At 36.4% G+C, this 20,207-nt stretch overlaps 2 protein-coding genes across 4 annotated transcripts in view; both read right to left on the reverse strand.

Moving 5' to 3' along the window:
* The window catches only part of myo5b (myosin VB), a 47,790-nt gene extending 34,295 nt beyond the window's left edge, over window positions 1–13,495 (reverse strand). For all 3 annotated transcript variants that reach the window (XM_030149276.1, XM_030149275.1, XM_030149277.1), the window contains exon 1: window positions 13,388–13,495. In XM_030149276.1, the coding sequence (XP_030005136.1) occupies window positions 13,388–13,417 (30 nt within the window). In that variant the 5' untranslated portion in view covers window positions 13,418–13,495. The remainder of the gene's footprint in view (window positions 1–13,387) is intronic.
* Window positions 13,496–15,701: 2,206 nt separating this feature from the next.
* cfap53 (cilia and flagella associated protein 53) lies at window positions 15,702–19,351 on the reverse strand. The gene is made up of 8 exons (XM_030150663.1): window positions 19,278–19,351; window positions 18,399–18,628; window positions 18,145–18,318; window positions 17,764–18,067; window positions 17,469–17,687; window positions 16,262–16,478; window positions 16,034–16,136; window positions 15,702–15,951 (listed from the first exon to the last, which is right to left on the reverse strand). Exons 1-8 carry the CDS (start codon window positions 19,344–19,346, stop codon window positions 15,702–15,704), a joined length of 1,566 nt encoding a protein of 521 aa, XP_030006523.1. The 5' UTR covers window positions 19,347–19,351.
* Between the last annotated feature and the right edge of the window lie 856 nt (window positions 19,352–20,207).

The following is a 20,207-nucleotide window of genomic DNA, read 5'->3' on the forward strand; positions in this document are numbered from 1 at the left end:
CTTGACATAAACCATTTTTATTTATATAATATGCTCTATATGACTGCCATTTTGTCGGGAACACATTTCAATGCGTGTCTGCTGAAGAACTATAAAGAAGAAATATAAAGAAATACATGTTAGAACCATATATGTATGGAATATATTATGTCTCCTATGTATGGAGACTTATGGGACACCCTGTATAAAGCCCAACTTGGTATGAATTCAACCAACAGTTTTGCTCCTAGAGTGTTAACAAAAAAAAAAAAACAACAACAAAAAAAACAAAGAAACTGAACTAAAACCAATACCCCTTGCTTCCACTTTGGAGGGGGGGTAATAAATCACTTACGGAGGGTTAAATGTAGAGAAAAATTCATTTGGAAGTCACCACAAAAACAGCTCTAGGTCAGTAAGGGTTATGGGAAGTCTGTTAAGTTTCTAAACACCACTAGTCAACAGTGTTTAGATTTGTACCACAATATACTGAGTGTAAGAATAAATACAATAGGACTGAGAAGTGAATCTATTTGTTGAATAAACTGTAACTGATAAATCTGCTCTAACTACCTCAGCACCAATGACTGTTAGCTTGATTCATGATTTTGTCCGGTGTCTGCATCATCAACAAAATTTCAAGTTTCATATACATCAAAAATGTTGCGTTGTTGTCACTTATATTTACCCCCCCTGAAATACACCCCCAGTGGGGTCCTCATGCGTGTGGTCTGTTTATCTGGGACACTGTCAGAAGCTGTCCAATGGCTGCACAGCACGTCCTCTGCATATAGAGCATCTCAGCGTGAAACACAATCAAATGGGAATTGGGACACAGAAAGCTGAGCAAAACACACCATCACCCATGAAACAGAGGGTGCTCTCAAACTTTTTTTTCAAGTTGTCTTAAGTTTTGATATAGAAAACAAAATAGGCTTTTCCCGTCTTTGTGCTAAACAATGACAGACTGAGGCTTTAAATGAAAGTAGGTCAGTAATAAATGCATCGACTCCACGTTTGCTGAATGCCTCTCTGGGTGTGGAGGGTCCACACTGTCTCATCACGTTACAGCCAAGACCCATCACTGTACATGATGCACAAGATACGTATGTTAAAGTTGGCACATGCAGACTGTTGAAGCCCACATTGAGAGCTGGATTACCAGATGAACCGGTATACTGGTTTTAATATCCTGTATGGCGTGAACATTTCATAAATACCATACTATCACATAGCTGACACAAAAGCTTTAAAACTCTAGTAGGCAGAAAATTATATGGTAGTGTTCATTACTAACAGCAACAGCCACACACTGCACAGAGCACTGCACAATGTATTGACAATTCTATTAGCTGTGTGTGCCCTTCTTACAACAGTTTTACAACTTTATAAGACAGCACTTCTATTCACAACAGTATTCTATTTGCAACATCACAACAGTAACTATCTACCTTTGAGGCATGTTTTACACTTTAAGCATTTCAAATTACATTATAGTGCTTATTCAACTATAATATATTTTGCTACCATTTCCTCTTTGGCAAAAAACACCTCAAGTGAGCAAAAAATAAAATAAAATAAAATAAAACTTTTTAGGAAAATGTGTGAATTTTTTTTACAATGTTCCCGTTTCCATGAAAAAATTTCTGGCCACGAAATTTGTAAATGTGCACACTTATATGGGAATACACCTGCTGACTTTGCAAAATCCAACATACCACACTTAAATTTTACTTAAGTTTGTTGAAAACCACCAAAAGATGAAAAATGTTAACAGTTCACTTTATGTTCACAGTAAGAAGAGTTCAAACTATAATCCTTCATATATTGTGGATGTTACAGATCTGAGCAAACTCTGTAGTAATCATACCATTATTTACAGTATATCACATGTACTCACTGGTCACTTTATCAGCTTCAACTGTTCAACTCCACATTAATGCAAAAAGCTAATAGACCAATCACATGGCAGCAACTCAATGCATTTACACACGTAAACATGGTCTAGACAATGTGCCGAAGTTCGACTAGAACATAAGAATGGAGAATAAAGGGGATTTAAGATTTAAGAGACTTTGAATGTAACATGGTTATTGGCTAGGAGTACTTCAGAAACTGCTGATCTACTGGGTAGTGCATAGACTCACCGGCCACTTTATTAGGTACACTTGGTGCTATCAAGGTGTGCCTAATAAAGTGGCTGTAAGTGTATTCTATGCAGCAAGAGAAGCAGATAAATGAATAAATAAAAATAAATAAACCCATCACAACACACCATCAAACCAACTACCTTAATTTTTACCTTTAACTTTCCTTCAAAATCAAAACTTCAAGAAGAGAAGCCTAATAAAAGCTATTAGTCACTAACAGAATCAAGTTTTGTCAATACCAATAGGTAATAGAAAATGTCATTCAGCACATTGCATGAATTTCTATCCATTCATTTACCCAAAAAAGATGATGTTATGTGAATACAGTCAAGGTTATTCATGCAAATAAAAATGAAAAAAGTTACACTGACTCCACCCTATATGATGTGTTCCCAAAACAATGAGATAAAGATCAAGGTTGGGTCATCTGTAATAACCAGTCAAACCTGAGATAAAGACAGCAAAAATGCTATGGTGAGCAACAGTTAGTCACAAAGCACAGAAAGCTCTGCATTTAGAAAAACCTCACAAACAGCTACAGCCTGCTGAGTTGATGTGGAGGTCTGGGTGGGGAAACAGGCAGTTAAGTAGAAGAGGAGGTAGAAACAAGAATAACAGCAGAGAGAAAGTTGCTCTGCAGGTTTAGTATGAAAAACGTGTGTGCAGGTGAAGTTGTAACGTTGGATTAATACTTCAGAGGGAGCAGGAATCTCACAACATGTGTTTTACTAAGTGTAAAAAGGTGATCAGGCTGTTCTCAGGGAACCAGCTGCCACAGATCAACACAATAAGAGATTTCTAATCCTTTCAATGGTCTAAGTTATCAGGCAGTGAGAGGAGGAGGATGGAGGGGACGTTGAAACTTTAGAGGTCTGTCTCAGGTTTCCCTTTTAGACCGGTGTTTTAGCTACACACCAAAAACGCACAGGTAAGTTGAAATCCCTCAGCAGGGCTGCTCAGGTGCTCAGTCTTCCTCTGTACAGTTCATTAGTCTCCGCCCAGCGATGTGTCAGCACAATGAGATCAGCCCCAGGGTGAAAACTAGGTGTGTCCAACAGGAAGCCAGAGCGCTGCCTATCGAGGAACTTTGATCTGCCTGTCTGCCAAATAAAAGAATGGACCAGGTTTCTGGGGCTACAAATGCACAGAGCAAAATAAAAGCAGGGGTCAGAGCAAAACATCCTTCAGATGAAAAGCCTCAGGATAGCAAACAACTACAATGCTAAAGTGTCTTTTAACAAGACAATAAATTCGCTGGGAGCTTTCAAGTGTGACAAGCCCAACCTCCTACACATGTGGCCAAATCAGAATTCCATCCATCCATCCATTATCTGCCGCTTATCCAGGGCCGGGTCGCGGGGGTAACAAATCAGAATTCAAGGTTATAAATGTAAAGTCCACTATTGAGCTTTGGAATATTTTCCTGCACTATAGATTTAACTAACAGAACTAAAACATGTAAACTGATAAATGCATTTTCAGTTGTAATGCCAAGGCAGAACATCTATGGTACTTTAAATATATATTCAGAAATAATGACAGAAAAAAAAAATGTATGTCTCACAAAGTTTGATTTCAAGCTTCAGTACAAGAAAACTAAAGCAAATGATTCCACAAGTTAACAGCATAAAAAAAAAAAAAAAAAAAAAAAAAAATCAGTAAAACTTCCAAACTCAGTGGTTTTAGAGTAAATATATAGTTTGGGATTGAAGACAGTTGAAATGAATGAAGCTGGGTTAGTGCAATAGTCTCCAAAGATCACATATACTGTCACGGTGTTTCCATTACATATCAAGCAAGAAAACTTTTGAAAAGTCTCAAAAACTGAAGCATAAATTGTGTTAAATGTCATGGAATGGTTTCACCACAGCTGTCTTTTTTCACAGATGAGACAGGAATAATTCAGTCGCCCCAATAATCCATGCTACCTATTGACTCAGACATGCTTACACACTGTTGGAAAATCTGGGAAGACACAGCAAACAGCTAATCATTCAGTGAATTAAATGTTCGCTACATCAGCATGATTGAAAAAAGGTGTTTACATTTCCTCTATGGACATTTCCCTGTTGACAAAAAACACCTGAAGTGAGAGCAAAATTAAAAAAAAAAACCAAACCTCTAACATTTTAACTAACATTTGGGAATGTTTTTTTCTTAATATTGCTGCTTCCATTAAAAAAAAATTCTGGCCACAAAATTCTAAATATGCAATAAACTCTTGTATGGAAACACACCCACTGACTATGCAAAATTTAACTTTACAAACTTAAAAGGAGTCATATTTTGCTAAACCCACTTTTATTAGTCTTTGGTTCATTTATTTGTGTATTTGGACCCTAATAGTTCAAAAAGTTTGAATTTGAACCCTCCAGGTGCTGCAAAGCTATCTTTATATTCATTTTGACAAAAATCGAGTGGATTTCCACAACCCATATCAATTCCTGCTTAATTTGTGACGTCTATAACTAGTTACGTCACAACATTTGCACATATAAGGTCAAGACTTCCAACGAACATTTCTCAGAGGATGCCATAATTGTTTGTCAGCAGCAGCGGTTGTAGTCCATACTAAAAATATGTGCAAACTTGAGCCGATTACCTAAAATGTTCAGTTGTTAGTTGTATAAACAAACACAAGTGGCTGAACGGGGCAGAGCAGTATGGTTAACAGCCTGGAAGGGATGGGGCGTGAAGTGGCTCATTTGCATTTAAAGGGCCAGCGCTCAAAACGACCTTTCTGGTGTCATTACTCAGAAATAGGGTTGAAGATGGACCTGTGGAGTTGAATTAATGAAGAATTCAGACCCAAGCATAGCATTTGCAGTTTATGTAGACCACAGAGAGGCATGCATAATGCATAATTCCATTTAAAAAAAAAAAAAAAAAAAGCAAAATATCTCTTTTAAATTTCACTTGAGTTTGCTGAAAACCACCAAAAATGAAAAATGTCAATATACTGGCCTATGGTTCTGTATATGTTAACAGTAAGATGAGTTCAAACAAAACTATATTAACACAACTTTATAATGACGCTTTACCTTCTCTTCCACTGACCCATAAATATGATATAAACCTGCCACTTTGGTGTCTTACAATAATATTTTATGTTATTACAAGAGGTGCCTTACAATCAAAGTGCAAGAGTGTGATTTACTAAGTTACTCACTATGGAACAGACAAATATTTTAATCAGTCAACTATTTTTCTCAATTAATCAATTAGTTGTTTGATCTATGGTGTGTCAGAAAATAGCAGAAAATGTCAATGTTTCCCTATGTCCAAGATAACCACTCAAATGTCCTGTTTTTCAGCTCAACGATATTCTGTCATACACAAACTAATAATACTGAAATTTAAGAGGCTACAATAATAGGCTACTAGTTATTTGCTATTTAAACAACTGACAACTAATCAAATTATGTGTTAAAAGCTGCAGCTGTAGGTGGTGAGTTACTGAAAAGAAATAAATAGATGCGGAATCTCCTATTAAAAGACATAAAATGACTAGTTTGTACTTCGCTGCACGAATATCAGCAAAAAGGGAGTAAATCTTCATGAAATATCAACTAAATATGAGATGCTAGATGTTAGATAAGTGTTTTTCTTTGTTCTTTCTTTGAAGTTTGGGTGAGCTAATCCTGATCTATTAACTATTCAGTCTATTTAATGATTAATTTAACATTTTCATGTACATTTTAAGGCTGTTTTGTATCTCAGGGTTATGCTCTGGAATCCTCATTGCCTTTATTTCCTTGGGTATAGTACACATAGTATGAGATATCCTCTGAGATTCATATAAGGCCTCAAGATACCATAAATACAGAAAGGTGCACACACATATACATACAAGCCACACAACACTACACAACCCCCATAGACACCAGACTGTTTTTGTTTGTCCTCATCTTATACCCTCAGGATCATACATAATATATCATTAAAAAACTTAAGACCGGTAAAGAACATTAATTACACAAAGATTTGCGTATCCTGTTATACCCCCCCCCCCAATGCCATATTGATGCACACTGCAAACAGATTTATTGAACATAATCTGCCTGTAAGATTACAATCACTGTGGGATTCACAGACAGACCCCCCGCCCACTTCAGCCACAACAGAGGGGCTCGGTGGTGACTCAGGCTTAATCCTGCTCTGCAAGACCCAAAGCCTGTCTCAAGGCAACAACATTCCACCTGCAAAACACATACACCGAGTGCCGTACTGAATCACTAAGCCTAGTATTTATCTTACATGAGTTTCACTCGACTGCAGCAGTGGGAAATTTAGTAACATTAGCAACATAAGCCATCAGGGACCAACCCATAATAAGACTCATAAGTCTTTGCCAACTATCTTGATTCGGACAATGAGATAGAGGAATCTATGACTATGTTCACAATGCAGGTCTTAATGTTCAATTCTGATTTATTGCTGAAATCCATTCTTTTTGCATAGTTGTTCACATTATAATTTAAATGTGATTGCCATCAGACATGTGTGAAAAGTCTGTGTCCATGAAGTGATGCAGAGGGAGACGGGACGTCATACACAGCATACTGTGTTTATGGAAGTGCATTTGGATTTCACCAGGTCTCACCTCCTTCAGCACAGAATTGTGACATCTGTTGCACTTCAATGACGTAGAAGTTGGATGAAATGCAACATGACCATTCAGAGTGAATTCCCATTGCAAAACATGAGATATGTATGTGATTTAGGACCACATATGAAAGTGGCCTGGGTCTGATGTGAAAAAAATCAGATTTGTGCTGTTCAGACTGTTAAATAAATAAATAGATAAATAAATAAATAAATAAATGTGGGTCACATATGGGCAAAAAAAGTCAGATTTGTGCCACTTTTGTCCGCAATGTAGCCTATGAGTCAGCGGACTCAACTCGCCAGGCACAAACCAGATGGAACAGCAGGATTGGCCTTCCTGCCTTCCAACTATGGATTATTTAGTCTAACAAGGGGTGAGAGGCATTAAGTGGCCCTACTTAATGCACTCGAGGACACTACACTGCCCATGGGATTACAACGCTGATATCTAAATCAAAGCTCTGCCTTCACAAGAATTACTTCTAACTTAAACTCTATTCTGATAATTCTAAAATAAATTCAGTGAGGACTTATACATAAGTACTATGTACTTATGGAAAGCCATATGGCTACAGAGGTCTTTCAGGGACACATTTTCACATGACTTAAATGTCACACTCTTAGCTGTAAATATACTGTCCAGTCTTTCTTGCAATATTCAACTAATGACATGTGTTAAAATGACAACACTGACTTAACAACTGACCAACGGCAGGGGGAAGTTCAGATACCAGATAACACAATGAAGGAAGATGGTCAAAAGCTATTTTAGGAATAAGGTGTGTCTCTGTCTCTTGTCTCCTTTGTCAAATCTCAGCTCTCTAATCCTAGGAGCACAATAGAAAGAAAAAGTTTGACATATTTCTCTGAAAGCGCTACATCTGTCTGGGCTCTAGTTTGGTCATTTAGACAGAGGAGGAACATTCAAGTTAAAGCTATGAACACTGAGCAGAGCTGCCACTGTAAGCTGTGCAGTGTTTTTATCTCGTTATTAAAACTGGAAAAGACACACTTGGTTTGTCATTTTTCTGTTTCGTTATGAATTTTTATTTTTATTTTTTTAAGGAGAGTCACTTGTGTTTTAACATGTGTGTGTATGTGTGAGCATGGGCATGTTTTACAGGCTGCACAACTGAATTTTATACTGTGCAATGACAATAAAGATGATTTTGATTCTGGTAACATCAGGTCAAAGAAAATGGATGATCGTGGCTCATTTACAGGATTCTGTTTTGAATCAGACCACACAGACCATTAAAATAAACACAATTAAACTCCTAAATGTTGACAAAAACCTATTAAAGCATAACATTGGAGCTGTTCTCATTACTTCCCCTGTGGCAGCAGACTGTGACTGTAAGCAATACCCTTTTATGTGTTTGATAGGACTTATCATATCTTCACTGTTAACTAAAATTAACCAAAGTAAACCCCTATCCTAACCACTGAACACTATTCCAACTATAGTGTCCAATGGTGAGGATAGTGCATCAGTTTATTATATAGTGGTGGCATTATTCATATCTTTACTTATAGTCCTAACCAGTTCCACATATGTAGATCACTCATGCTAAACACTACCCAACCTGTTTGTTACCACATATAAGACACATGTTGTGAAATGCTCCTCTGCTCCTGACCTGTATGTTCAGCTGGACACTGATGAACTACATTAACTAAAGCACAGGCGTCAAACATGTGGCCCGGGGGCCAAATTCGGACCGCCAAAGGGTCCAGTCCGGCCCTTGGGATGAATTTGTGAAATGCAAAAATTACACTAAGATGTTAACAATCATTTTAATTCAGGTTCCACATTCAGACCAATTCAGTGTCAAGTGGGTCAAAATAACATATAAATAATCACAACTCCAAATTTTCCTCTTTGTAAATCCAAATGTTTTCATGTATTTACACTAAAACAAAGTATAATATTGCAAAAACATCTGAATAACCTTAACAATTATGAACAACCTGAAATGTCTTAAGAGAAGTAAGTATAATTTTAATAATATTCTGTCTGTTACTAAATATTTTGTGTATCGGTTGATCCACTGTGATCTGTAAGTTATAATGAACATGTGGAAATGATAAACTGAAGCATAATATTGTTAAAATTACATATTTTTTTCCAGTTTGTTCATGTTATTCACATTGTTTGAAAGGTTTGTAGATGTACACCTTTACATAATGTAATTTTACTTTTTTCACTCTAAAAAATAGATAAAAGTTTGGAGTTGACATTATTTATATATTATTATATTATTATTTTACTGGTTTGGCCCACTGCAATCAAATTTAGCTAAATGTGGCCCCTGAACTAAAGTGAGTTTGACACCCCTGAACTAAAGGGTGATTTTAAGATGCAGTGTCTATGGGAGTAAATATATTCCAACCAAACTTAGCCAGATACTATTTATTGAAGCTTCTGGTACATTCGGCGTCTTTATTATTATCCTTTATTATTTAGTTTATTATTATTACACTGGTCAACAACAAATTTATTGTTTAAGTTTTTTGAGCTGATTTAGGATAATTTTGGTGTGCTGAATCCAAAAATCACATTAATTTTGCTCAGTCAGGTCAACTTTCTGAACTATGGTACATATTGGCTTTTTAACAATTTTGCTTACATTTATGGGCATTTTCACATCATATGATACAAAATTCTTTCATATTTCTTGCAATAAAGGAGTTCTGAAGATTTTAATTTTGCCAATTTATGATTAATGTTTTCTTTAATATTACAGGTGAATGAAATGGCTTCAACTAGAAGATCTTGCAAAAATAAGCCTGACATATTCTGCTACATCTGCGGTGAATACACCATTGTACCTAACAGGAATCAAGTCACAAGTTTCATAAAGTGTGCTTAACAAACGTATTTTGGTATTAATTATTATATTTTGTGAGAAGATCAAATTTTTCAAAATCAAATTAGCAAAAAAACCTGACCTGATTGAGAAAAACAGATGTCATTTTTGGATTTAGTGGTGCAAAATGGTCCTAATTCAGTTGAAAAAACCTAGACAACTTGCAAAAAACATTTTTTTGTAACCCAGTGTTATTATTATTATTATTATTATTATTATTATTATTATTATTATCATTATTTAGTTTATTATTATTATTATTATTATTATTATTATTATTATTATTATTTATCCTACATTAGTGATGACATGTTTTCTCTAATCTTCCCATGGTGCTTTTCGACATCTTTCCGCCTTACAGACGCTATACACGACGTCACCTGTCCAGGAGGAACAGGTGAATCACTACTGTGGTGTTAGGAAATACTGTTAACACCTTAAAAAAAAAAAAAAAAAAAAAAAAAAAAAACTGCGCACCGAACCAGTAACTTTAACCCCTTCCATTACGGAGTGAATTATGAAAACAGAACTGTGCGTAAATACTAATATAAGCTCATTCATGGCACTGTAAATGACCATTTCTTCTTTCTGGGGGTAGAACAGAAGCAGGCTGTTTTCTCTTTCTCTTTTTTTAGATAAATAATGAGTAAAAAATAGACATTAACATATGTACTCACCTTTGTGTACAACTCGTTTACAGACATAGTCCAGGTCGTCTTCCCTTCCTGTATAAATACACTACAACAGTGGTGTGGCTCCCATTACAAACACTTATAATCCCTCCATGTTGGAAGTTTATTTTCCTACACCAGTTTGGATCTTTGGAAAACTTTGGACACGTCTCATGTCCACAGTAGCAGGTGTCCGACGGAGAGAAGGAGGAGGGAGTTTCGGTGTGGTTCTTCTCTGTCAGTTTTCCAAAGCTCCCTTCTTTTTTTTTCCTGGTCGCGGCAGGTGTTCCGCAGGATAATTAGGCTGCGCCGTTCCAGTTACGCACACTTAAACCCGACGCCGCTAAAACGACGCAAAAGCCGCCGCGTAATCCATAAAAACGGCAACAGTGCAGTCCAACAGTTAAACAAGACGACTCACTTCCTGACAGTGGTATCTCATTCATAGACCCTGGTGACGGGCAGGTTCCTGGAGCAGTGCCAGGTTTGTGCACTAACACACACCAACTGGACTGTCAGAGTACTGCAACACAACTAGGACAACACACACACACACACACACACACACACACACACACTGCAGCCATGGCAGACTATACACAAGTACTAAACTGGCCCTGTCAGTGGTTTACTATTATACAGACATTGGGCTGATATTCACGATTGGTTGTCCTTAAAAATTGAAAATATTCCATCTTTTTCTTTATGGGATATTATTTATTTTATGGATTCATTAGAAGTTAATGTTAAAGATATAGTTAACCTTATTATTATTTTGGGTAAATATCATATTCATTCTTGTAAGTGGAAAAATACGAACCCCTCCTTTAACTTGTTGTTATGATTTTATTAAGTATTACAAATGTCTTAAGTATATTGAAAATATGTAAAAAAAAAAAAAAAAAAAAAAAAAAAAAAAAAAAAAAAAGCAAAGCCAGAAAACTTTATTTTAGTTTATCTAAATCCTTGCTGTTTTAATTATATCTTGCCTAGTCCTTTGTGCTCTGTTGTCCAGTTTGATTTAGTTATTTATTTTTCTTTCTGCTTCAATATTTTCATTACACCTCAAATGTCTAAAAATTATTTATTTTTTTTATTTATTTTTTTGTTTCTTTGTTTTTTTGTTTGTTTTTTGTTTCTGATAGTTGTAATAGATGTGTTTTAATCATTCACCATGTCTCAAATGTATTTCTATATTTCTCTTTTGTAATGTTTATCCCATTCTTGTTCTGTAAATTTGCTTTGTGCCAATTAAAAAAAAAACAAAAAAACTATGATACAGACATGAAAGTCTTCAGATGATTTACCTCAATAAAATTCCACACTGTGATATATCAAAACTTATATATAAAAATATATGCAATTATTATCACTCAATTGTTAAATGGTCCCTGACACTGTTTTACTATTAAACACAGCTCACCCACATCAAAAACTTAGCAAATCCAGTAGATAATTTATACAGTGATTAACCCTTTCATGCATGAATTATGAGAACCTTAGTTGAGATTTTTTTTCCTGAGTTTTTTTTTAAAAATTCCTCTTTAGGCATTAAAAAAAACAAAAAACAATGTGATTGAAAATTTTTTTTATGAACTTATTTTGTACATATTGTATGGGATGGTACATAAGTGTCCACTGTGTTGGCTGATATGCAGTCCTAACGGATTCAGTAGCTTCTCATTTCATAGACAACTATCAGTTTGATAGAGAACATAAAGATTGGACTGTGTTTCAATGGAAAAAAGGTCATGGGGTCAATCAGGACTCAGACTGTGGTGGGTGTATCAGGGTGAAAATAGGGGAGGATGAAGTGATTACCCATCATGCCTAGTGCCTATAGTGCATGCCTGTGGGGCAGTGTTCTGATCTATGGGTGTGTCCTTTGGTCAGGTCGAGGTTCAGTAACTTTATGTGTCCATAAAATTAGGTCAGCTGAACCTCAATGAACTAAATGACAGATCTGAACATCAATGATTTTTTTTTCTTCTCTAATGAAACAGACATATTCTAAGATGACAATATCAAGATTCATCAGGATCATGAAATAGTGGTTCAGGGACCGTCAGACATCATCTCCACACATGGGTTGGCCACCACAGAGTCCAGACCAGAACCCCATTAAGAGTCTTTGGGATGTGATGGACTTGAAGCAGCAGTCCGACTCTTCTCCCATCAATGCAAGATTATAGTGGAGAATAAATGCAAGTATGGACAGAAATGAATGATGTATCATTTATGTGACATTAAATAGGCATTGCTTGGGTTAAATAATGCAACAATAAATGAGTCCAATAATCAAAGCTAAATCTGGTCCAATGAAATATTATGTCTTTGACTTTCTTTTTTTTTTTTTTTTTGTCTTTTTTTTTTGGCTGGGCGGTGTATATGATTAATATAATAACTGCATTGTACTGTATGTTGCATTATACTGCTTTAGACTGAGCTAATTTGAACTAAGTATATACTGTTGTGGAGTTTTGACTGCATCATATTCTAAAAGATGTGTTTCTATGATAATTTGAAGGAGGATTTTCTTTTCCTCCTCCTTTCACTCCCATCCCAGAAACGTTTTCTGTCATTGATAATAAGAAACAATGTGTTAATGTGCCAGACAAATATAGTGGAGTAAAAAGCAATATTAGCCTGTGAATTGAAGAGAAGTGAGAAGTATAAAGGTGCGCAAGACGGAAATGCTCTTGTGAAGTGCAAGTCACATATTTTGAATTGATACTGAAGTAAAAGTATTTAGTTCCATCCACTTCCATTAAGAAAGTCTAACGCATTATCCTCACAAATTTAGATTTAATATGATACATATTCATGTCTTATGTCATGTCATATAATTCACCTCCATAAAAAAGGAAAAACGTATGATTTAAGTATTAACAGATGAAAATAAAAGTTGTCTTGTCAAACCAAAATGAACCTTTTTCAGCACTTTTCAGTCCTGTCAAGGCCAGAGGTCTTATCTCTGACTCTGTGTAATCTCGGACAGGACATACTGATAGTAGATTATGCATGTTATACAAAAAAGCTCTGGACATTAACCCACAGAATGAAATCACTGCAGCCCTGTAAGTTCCTTCATGATAAAAATGACCTTTACCTTGGAGTAAGGATAGTAGTTACTAGTCATCTTCTTCTCAGTAGTAGATCCTTATGTACAGTTGGTTAAAGTAGTTCCAAAGCATACTGTATGTGCTGTGTTGCATGAAATCACCTCTGACTGAATGTGAGAAGCAGGAGTTTCCCTATACAATATCTCAGACCTGTCTGAGCAAAACCATTATTCTTACATCAGTAACTGGGTCCACTCCCAAACCACTCCTTCAGTCGGTATGAGGTGTTGACTGCATTTACCTGCTTATGAATTTGACAAAACGCTGAACCACCCATTGTCATTCAGCCACAACCATGAAGGAATGATAACAGATGTATTAAAATATTCCAGCTCCTTAGTAAAACATGATGCGTTACAGGTATTTAAAACAAATATGGTCAGTCTTCATTCTGTAGGTGGTGTTTTTTTTCTGGGTTAAGTTTTGCTATCCATCTTGTATCCTTGTGTGATGTAATTGTGTTTTGTTGGCTGTAGGTGGCAAACGCTTAAACACTGCAGGGCTTGGGTAACATTTTCCATGACAGAGTAAGTGTGTCAATGGAGTTTCTTTGCAGACACAGGCTGTAGGTGTAAGCATGATTGAGACTGTGGCTGCCTAAGCCATATCTTGTAGACCACTTAGTCTGCTGAAAACAACAGCACATGGTGAATCACAGTCTGATAATTGCAAAAGACAGAAGAAAGGCATAAATACATCAGCTCCTGCTTATGTCATGCAGATATTTGAGCCAAAAATAATGGTGTATTGTCGAGTGATGATTCTCTCATAACTCAAAGAGTGCAGTCACTCTTCATGACCTTACACAATATTATTTTAACCACAATCTAAGTACAGGAATAGAATAAAATAATTCTAATTGTGTATTCATTAATGTATAATAATAAACTGGTTTTCATTAACTCAGAATGTTTGTATCAGTACCTTCAAAGACTCCTTCAAACATTTTATTTACTATCCAGACAATGGATCCTAGAAGGGTTTCAGCCATCATCATGGTTGGGTTTGGTGGGGGATTTTTCTTAGGTGTAATATGCTATTTCACCACTAAATGCTGCACTCTGAACCTTTAAGTATCACCACTGTAAGTACTTAATTCCAACTTCTGTTTCTTTTTTTCCCCAGTATCCCAATGTACAGTACTGTGCAAAAATCTTCATATCACATCAGCTTTGTTGTTTTTGTGAGTTGTAATGAGCATACATATTAAAAACACACACACATACAAATCAAAACTAAATAGCCTCTATAGGTAAAAGTCAGTATGTAACGGGTCCATAAAAAAATAGCCTATGTCAATGTTTTTCAACCTTGGGGTCAGGACCCCACGTGGGGTCCCCTGGAATTTAAATGGGGTTGCCTGAAATTTCTAGTAACTGATAAAAAAAAAAAAAAAAAGACAAAAAACTTACTAATAAAAAATATATGGTGAGTTGAGAGAGACAATCGCAGTCCATAAAAGACATGACAAACTGTGCAGCTGAAACTGAAGCACTGTGGTACTGTTTATCTTTCAAATATTCATTGTGGTTGTTTTAAGATGCTGCAGCTCTTTCATAATTCATAGTTTGAGTTCTTGTTTGTTCAGTATTAATTGTCAGCCTTGTAAATCCAAGATGGACTGACTGTACATATCCTGACCAAGGAAAATAAAATTCTCATTTTGTGCAGTAATCTATACCTGGCTTTTCTGCCTCCGTCCATAATAATATGCATTATATAGAATAATTGGCTTCTAAAATTAACATTTATTTGCAACATAATATAGCAAACTATTACATGATCAAAAACAAAATGAATTTCAGCCAAAAAAAAAAAAAAAGTCTTTGTTTTGAATGTCTGGAGTCACCAGAAATTTGTGATGTTAAAATGGGGTCATGAACAAAAAAGGTTGGAAACCACTGACCTATGTAAATCTCATTATTGTAGAAAGTCTCACATTGTCTGAACAAAAAAGCTAAAGACATGTCAAGTGCAAAGACAGGTCACACTAAATACTGGACTTTTTTTTCTTGAATCGTTTGTTTTTAATGCTGTACATATTTCCTGTATCTCCTTATCTGTCTACAGAAACTGAGAATTGCATAAAACAACAAACCCAATGGTTGGTTAAGACCATTGCACAGTGTTGTACACAGGTTCAGTGTGTTTTGCTCTTGGTTTTTGACATTTGAAACTCAGTAAATGTTCCTCAGATTATGACCGTGTTCACATATTTTATTGCAATTTACACCCATAATCATTGTTTTAAAGCATATTTGCTGTTTTATTTCCTTGTCAAACACATTTTCCTCAGGTCATCTATCCGAGGTTTTGACGGTGTGTCGTAGCAGACTTTGAGCCCTCTTGTCTTCTCTGAGGTTGGCTGACTGTGGTGTGAGACCTCGGTCTGGAAAGGATGTTCTCTTTCATCCTGTTGTACTGCTCCTGCATGACCAGACCATGCTGGTACTCCCTCTCCTCCTGAGCTATCTCCTCTCGACGTAGCTGCTCCTGGTGCATCATCTGGGCCCGCAGGTCTGCCTGGTAGGCCTGGCAAATCTGCTTGTGACTGTACAGATAGAAGACAGACAAATACATCTGGTCAATCTGAGACTGTAATAGAAGTGTACGAGTAATATTTTGTAACATACCGTCTTTTCTCTTCCTCATTCATGAGTTTTATTTCTTCAATTGCTCTGTCTAGTTCTTCTTTCTCCTTGGATAACTGGTCTTTCTTTTGCATTTTCAGATCCACTATAATACACACAGAGCTAATGTGAAATAGAGGCCAAAATGAAAGGTGACAACATACTGCATAACAATATCTTCCACTGTTACACTGTTACACATCTTCCACTGTTACACATGTTTTTTCTCACATTTCCGCTGGATCTGCAGGTTCTGTGCTTCAATCACATCTCTCATCAGCCGCCTCCTGGCCTCTCTGTGTATTTGGTTCTGTTTCTCCCTTTTAGCCCAGGTTTCTTTCAGATTTTCCTCAATTAGCTGCTCCCTCTCTGCCTCCTGTTGCCTCTGCTTCTCCAGCTCTTCGGCCAAGTATTGCCGGTACCTTTGCTGCTCATCACGCAACTCAATCTGAGACAAGAAAAAAAAGAAAGAAAATGATACGGGATCTTCTGGATTAACAGTGTAGAGTTCCCTGACAATTTTTTTTAATTATTATTAGGACTAAGGTCTTTATTTTTTACATTTTACTCTGTCAAGAGATTCTATCTTGAACTATTATAAAACTGAAAATAAATTTGTTATTTTTATGCATAATTTTAACACCTTCTGTGTCTCTAGAGCAGGGGTGTCAAACTCAGATCCTCGAGGGCCGGTATCCTGCATGTTTTAGATGTTTCCCTCTTCCATGACACCTGGAAGCCATTACATCATTATCAGGCTTCTGCAGAGCATGATGATGAGCTGATCATTAATTGAACCAGGTGTGGCTGAAAGAGGGAAACATCTAAAACATGCAGGAAACCGGCCCTTGAGGACCGGAGTTTGACACCTGTGCTCCAGAGTATGAGCTTGTTTTCACATGTAATGATAGTGACCCTATAGGGCCACCCAGTGGCTAGTATGACTAAATACACTAGAGTGTCGTTACGCCTGAAGTTCAGTGCTCATGTGCTGCTTTAACAGTCCATATTATATACACTGTTTTAAAATGTAAAATAATAGAAACACAATGATTTAAGGAAATTATTTCCTCTTTATTCTAGACTTCACCTTCATGACAGCTGAGTAATTAGTGGAAACAGGTTACATGGGCTACTGTATGTTTTATGAGTTTTAAGGTCAGAATAATGTAATGTGATATGTCTATTTGGTGGATTCTGAATGCTGGATTACAATAAAGTGAAACTCTGTTTTGGGTTTCACTTGATGTGTTTTGATAAACTGAGCGAACTCTTTTAACCATGACTCTGATGAAGGTTTTTAATACATTTGTTCTCTGCTACAAGTACTACTGAGTTTTTGACCTGATATAACTCTGGTCAGATGAAGCTTTTCTTTTCTTTCCAGGTTTTATTAGTCTGTTTGTGATTGGTCTATTATGCTGTGTGTGTAACTGACCTTCCTCTGGGCTGCCTCTTGTCTCTCATCAGTTTCCTCTTTCAGAACCTGCTGCAAGATGCTCATGTCCACAGCCAGCTCCTCCTGCTGTTCTCTGGCAAGGCGTTTCATTTTCATCCGGAAACCCTGATCCAGCTGCCTACGTCTCATCTGCTGAACCTGGATCTTCTGCTGCTGCATTTCTTCTTTCTGCAGGCGCAGCATCTCTCTCTCCTCAAGCTGACAAGCATAAAAGTGAAATTAAGAAAGACTGATTTAAATATCTGTACCAAACCAAGCACAGAATGATGCACACCAGGAGTTGGGCTTCCTCCTCTTTAAGCTGCTTGGCTTGCTGTCTCTGCTCCTTTGCACTTTCCATCTGAGCCCTCAGGTAGCTCAGCTGCTCCATGTCTTTCTGCTGCTGCTTCTGAACACGCTGGTTCTCTCTGTGCTCCTTGGCCTGCCGGTCTGCCTCAAACAGTTCAGCAAAAAGGTGCTCTTCTTCCTGCTGCTGCTGCTGCAGCTCCTGATTGAATCGTACCTGAGCAGCACGTTCTGCAAACACTTCCTCTTGTCTGCGTTTGGTCTCCACAGCTCTGATTTCCTCACACTGTTCTCTGAAAATGGAAACAACTCCAATGACACAAATAAAAAACATTTTCTGAACCTTTACAGTGTTGGAGATAAAAGCTACCTGAACAGTTGTTCCAGTTTGTCTGAAACAATTTGCTGTCTTTCACTCTCCCTTCGCTCCCTCAGTGCTCTAGCTCTTTCCCGCATCTTAACTTGTTTTTCCAGTGTAGTCTCCTTCTTCTCTTCTATCTCTTTCAGGTACTGCTGTTCCTCTGCCTCCAACATCATACGCAACCTGATGAAACAAGAAGATGACACTGGTATAGAAGAATAACATACATAATTCCAAATAAATATGACTGTCCACAAACAAACCTTTCCCTCCTCTCATCAATGCTCAGGTTGTATTGTTTAATAGCAGCTTTGACTTGTCTCTCAACAGTCTCCTTGAGGTAGCGTCGATCAGTGGTCTTCAGCCAGGAGTTTTTAATGTCCCAGGTCTGCTGGTACTTAGAGAACCCCAAAAATTTTTCTCTGGCAAATTCCTGTTTTTGTCTTTCCAAGGTGAGGTAGTCTAGTGGCCTTGATAAGGGAAACTTGGCCCTCTTTAATAGAATTAGAAATACAGTATTGTTAGATACTAGTGTTTGTACTGTTTGTTTGGCAGAGTTGCTCCTTAATATTGTGTAACCTAATGTTTACTAAACCCACATACCAAACTATATTAAAATATCCTCCTGAAACCCAGCAATGCATTTTTGTCATCTGTAGGGGACAAGAGATTCACACCTTTATTAAAAAAAAAAAACATAAAAAGTTTTTGTACTGCAAAAGAGATTCCATAAAAATTTTAAAAATGCATCTGACAAAACCGTTGCGTCTTACTGTTTCCGATAAAGGCAATTATTTAATGTTAAAAAAAAAAAAAAAAAGCCAAAACTTGTGCTTTCCTGGGTCTCAGGGGGATATAGATGCAATAAGAGCAAAGATAATTATTTTTGTGAAGTGTCATACTGATACACATACAAATACACATACAGATAGACTTTATTTATCTCAGGGGTACATGTAGCAAGTTCAAGTACGATTCCCAACTAAATAACTGCAATTATTGTATATTTTTTATGTTTTAGGAATGAATAGTTTTATCATTTACTCCTGTTGTTTAGTGTTTACAATCCAGTTATCAAATACAACTTCCCATAACTTTCTATGACATAATATGATATGCAGGAGGAAGTGACCGTTTCTTACCACAGCAACCGAATGAGGAGTTGGTCCCTTTAACTCCCGACATTTAGCAGATCTTTGACTGACCAGCATTTTCAAACACAAAAACTACACACAAACTTTTAACTTTACTAACCACTTTGTTTCGTTATTATCTGTCAGCTGTAATGTAATGTAAACGGAGCAGGAGAAAACGTGATCTCTCTGTTGTCATAGCAACAGTAAACACAACACAACAGTCATGAATGGGGCTGAATACAGCGCCCCTAGTGGTGTAAAACAGTACAGTAGATATTTTCATATACACTAATTATAATAATTATACAATTATTCCACTATATGGCCTTATTTTAGCAAATATTCATTGATAATAAATGTATATTCATTATTCATAAAGTTCTTTTTTTTTGTTTTTGTTTTTTTTTACAAATTTGTTTGATGGCTTTTAAACCAGTCTATTTAATTCTAATAAATGTTTATGTTTATGTTTATGTTTATGCATTTGGCAGACGCTTTTTTCCAAAGCGACTTACAGGGGAAAACCAATTAAATCACTCAAACAATCAAATGTATTTATATAGCGCCAGATCGCAACAAAAAAGTTATCTCATGATAAATGTAATAAGACTGTAACAGCGTAGGATATAGTAACATATTTCTGCAGCCAACCCTATAAATTAATTTAGTATCAAGCCTAGAAGTGTAAGAGCCTCACCTGGTGGTTTGGGAAACTATGATGATTTTTTTGTTTTTTTATTCTCAAGTTTTAGAGACTAAAGGATAAATTTTGAGAGGATAAATTGATAATGATAGGAAGCATTAGTTGCAACCCTATAATTGAATATATTCCATAAATTCATGTGAATGGGCTTTATAAGTGTGCAAACTAGAAGGGGATTGGAAGGTTGCAAAGCTGGATTTAAAGACTAACCCTGTAAAGGGGTTATGTGTAGT

This window comes from Sphaeramia orbicularis, chromosome 12 (genome assembly GCF_902148855.1).
Source record: "Sphaeramia orbicularis chromosome 12, fSphaOr1.1, whole genome shotgun sequence".
Taxonomy (NCBI): Eukaryota; Metazoa; Chordata; class Actinopteri; order Kurtiformes; family Apogonidae; genus Sphaeramia; species Sphaeramia orbicularis.